The sequence below is a fragment of the Lathyrus oleraceus genome, chromosome 4 (genome assembly GCF_024323335.1).
Source record: "Lathyrus oleraceus cultivar Zhongwan6 chromosome 4, CAAS_Psat_ZW6_1.0, whole genome shotgun sequence".
In the NCBI taxonomy this organism is placed as follows: Eukaryota; Viridiplantae; Streptophyta; class Magnoliopsida; order Fabales; family Fabaceae; genus Lathyrus; species Lathyrus oleraceus.
Genome location: NC_066582.1, coordinates 468886054 through 468888270, shown reverse-complemented (window position 1 = coordinate 468888270; position 2217 = coordinate 468886054). Strand labels below are relative to the sequence as shown.

Genomic DNA, 2217 nt, shown 5'->3' with positions numbered 1-2217 from the left:
AGCTGACCAATCTTCATCTCCATATTTTTAATAGACTCAACCGGGTTTCTACATATTTCCTGATGGTTCTTATTTATCCGGTCAAAGCTATTTTGAGTGACTTTAATGAAATTCTGCAAAGTTTCTTCAAACAAAGATTACCTCGTTTGAAAGTTGGATACTTGTTGGTTTTGTTGCATAGCTTAGGTACCACTTTGGTTTTAGTTGTTGTTCCAACAGAAATTCAGATGATCCTTCCATCCTAGATTGTAAGTATTGGAATAGGGGTTGTTCTTCTAAAAATTTACAAATTGGACCTCTTCATGTACCCCTTCCAAAGAACAGCTTTAGTGATCTATATTGGCCACTACCCCTTCGAATTGATTGACAATGATCTCTTGGGGCATATGGGTGGCACTGAGAAACTTGATTAGAGCATCTCAGTGGGCTTTCAGAACACAAAAGAAGTGAGAGTATAGAGATCTTGGATGGTGTTTGGTTGAGCTGGTCAACCACTTTGTAGTCGCTTTTCTTTATGATGCGGAGGAACTCTTCCACACCATCTGACACGGCTTTGCCTTGAGTCTGGGTTTTCCCCTGCTCCAGGTCGGCAGGTTGCTTACCCCTATTCTTGGCGTGAGCTCCAAGATTCTATTTTTCAGGTGGCGGTGGCGGAGCTGCGAATATGCGACCACTTCGGGTCATGCCACTAGCTCTTGTAATGTTTACAACTGGCTCTTGAGCCTCCACTGGTTTTTGAATTTCAGTTGGCTTTTATATTTCCATGAACTTATGAGTCCCCACATGTTTGGAAACCTCAGAGGGTACATGGATTACTAGAGTCTTTTGAGTTTCAGAGGTCCTTTCTTCGAGTCTTTTCCCATGCATATAGGTTGTGGAGTCGTAATTCCAGGGGACGACTTTAGTGCTTTCGTATGGGAAAGGAGTTGGCACAGTAATCACCAGGGGTGTTGTGGGAGAATTCTCAATAGGTATCTGCACTGGATAGTAGGGTATCTCTAAAGTAGACACCTCATCGACTGCTGAAGAGTGTTCTACTAGGAAAATGCCCTGGTCTATCAGCAATTGAATACCTTTTTTGCACTTTCCACAACCCTGTGGGGTGTCTTCACATTGTGCACAGTCAGAAGTGCATCCGGGGAACACGTTCCTTAGGAGAAATTGTTCCTTTACTTCCAATAATGGAGTCTTTATCATGTTGACCTTAGAGATACGGTCGACCTCAGCAGACTCTTGCATCATGTTCACGGGATGCCCGACATAAGGAGGCATCAGATTATTGTTAACGTTGGGCCATGCAGGCACGAACGATATGGCCTTTGAGTCAAGGAGGTATTGAACTTTATACCGAAACGCCTTACAGTTATCGATAGTGTGGTCGGGTACCCTCGTGTGGAACTCACAACGTGAATTGGTGTCGTAGCCTGGTGGGAGTGGGGATGAAGGAGGCTTGGCTTCCCTTAGCTTAATAAGAGAACCATTTAACATATGGTTCAGTAGTTGACTGCAGCTCATGGGAAGAGGGTCGAGTCTTCTCTCTTGTCTTTTGGGACGTTGTTGGCCCGGTTGATATTGTTGATAATTGTTGGGCCTGGGTGTGTATGGCTGCTGGTACCGGACATGCGGATGATGTGGGACTTGTTGTGGAACATCGGGAATGGCGTATGTCAACTGTTGATAGTTGTTAGGAGTCACTTCTGCAACATGATAGTACGGGGTCCGGTAAGCTTTACCTTTCCCCATGGAGATTGATGTAGCATTGGTTTCTCCCTCCCTTTTCTTGGGAAAAACACTATAGGGTTTCTTTGTCCCATTAGAAGCAACAATAGAACCTTGGATTTTTCCAATCTTTAGTCTGTTCTCGGTCCGTTCTCCAGCGATAACGAGATCAGAGAAGCTGGCAAAAGCACTTCCTATCATTCGGTCCAGATATGGGCCTTGGAGTGTACCCATGAACATATCAACCAGTTCCTTCTCAACCAGGGGAGGATGGACCCTAGCAGCTAGGTCCCTCAAACGTTGTGCATATTCTTTCAAGGATTCTTCAGATTTCTAAGTCAAACTCTGAAGTTGTGTCCTATTAGGCACCATATCGGTGTTATACTGATAGTGCTTCAAGAAAGCTTCAACTAACTCTCTCCAAGAATGCACATGTGAGAGTTCAAGCTGCATATACCATTCCAGGGATGCTCCGCTGAGACTGTCTTGGAAGAAATA

At 44.5% G+C, this 2217-nt stretch overlaps 1 protein-coding gene across 1 annotated transcript; it reads right to left on the bottom strand.

The window, feature by feature from the left end:
• Positions 1 to 753: 753 nt before the first annotated feature.
• LOC127137999 (uncharacterized) lies at positions 754 to 1920 on the bottom strand. The gene has a single exon (XM_051064408.1). It carries the CDS (start codon positions 1918 to 1920, stop codon positions 754 to 756), a length of 1167 nt encoding a protein of 388 aa, XP_050920365.1.
• Positions 1921 to 2217: the final 297 nt, after the last annotated feature.

Coding starts and splice junctions, on each gene's coding strand:
- LOC127137999 (XM_051064408.1), bottom strand. CDS start 1,920: ATGATAGGAAGTGCTTTTGCCAGCTTCTCTGATCTCGTTATCGCTGGA.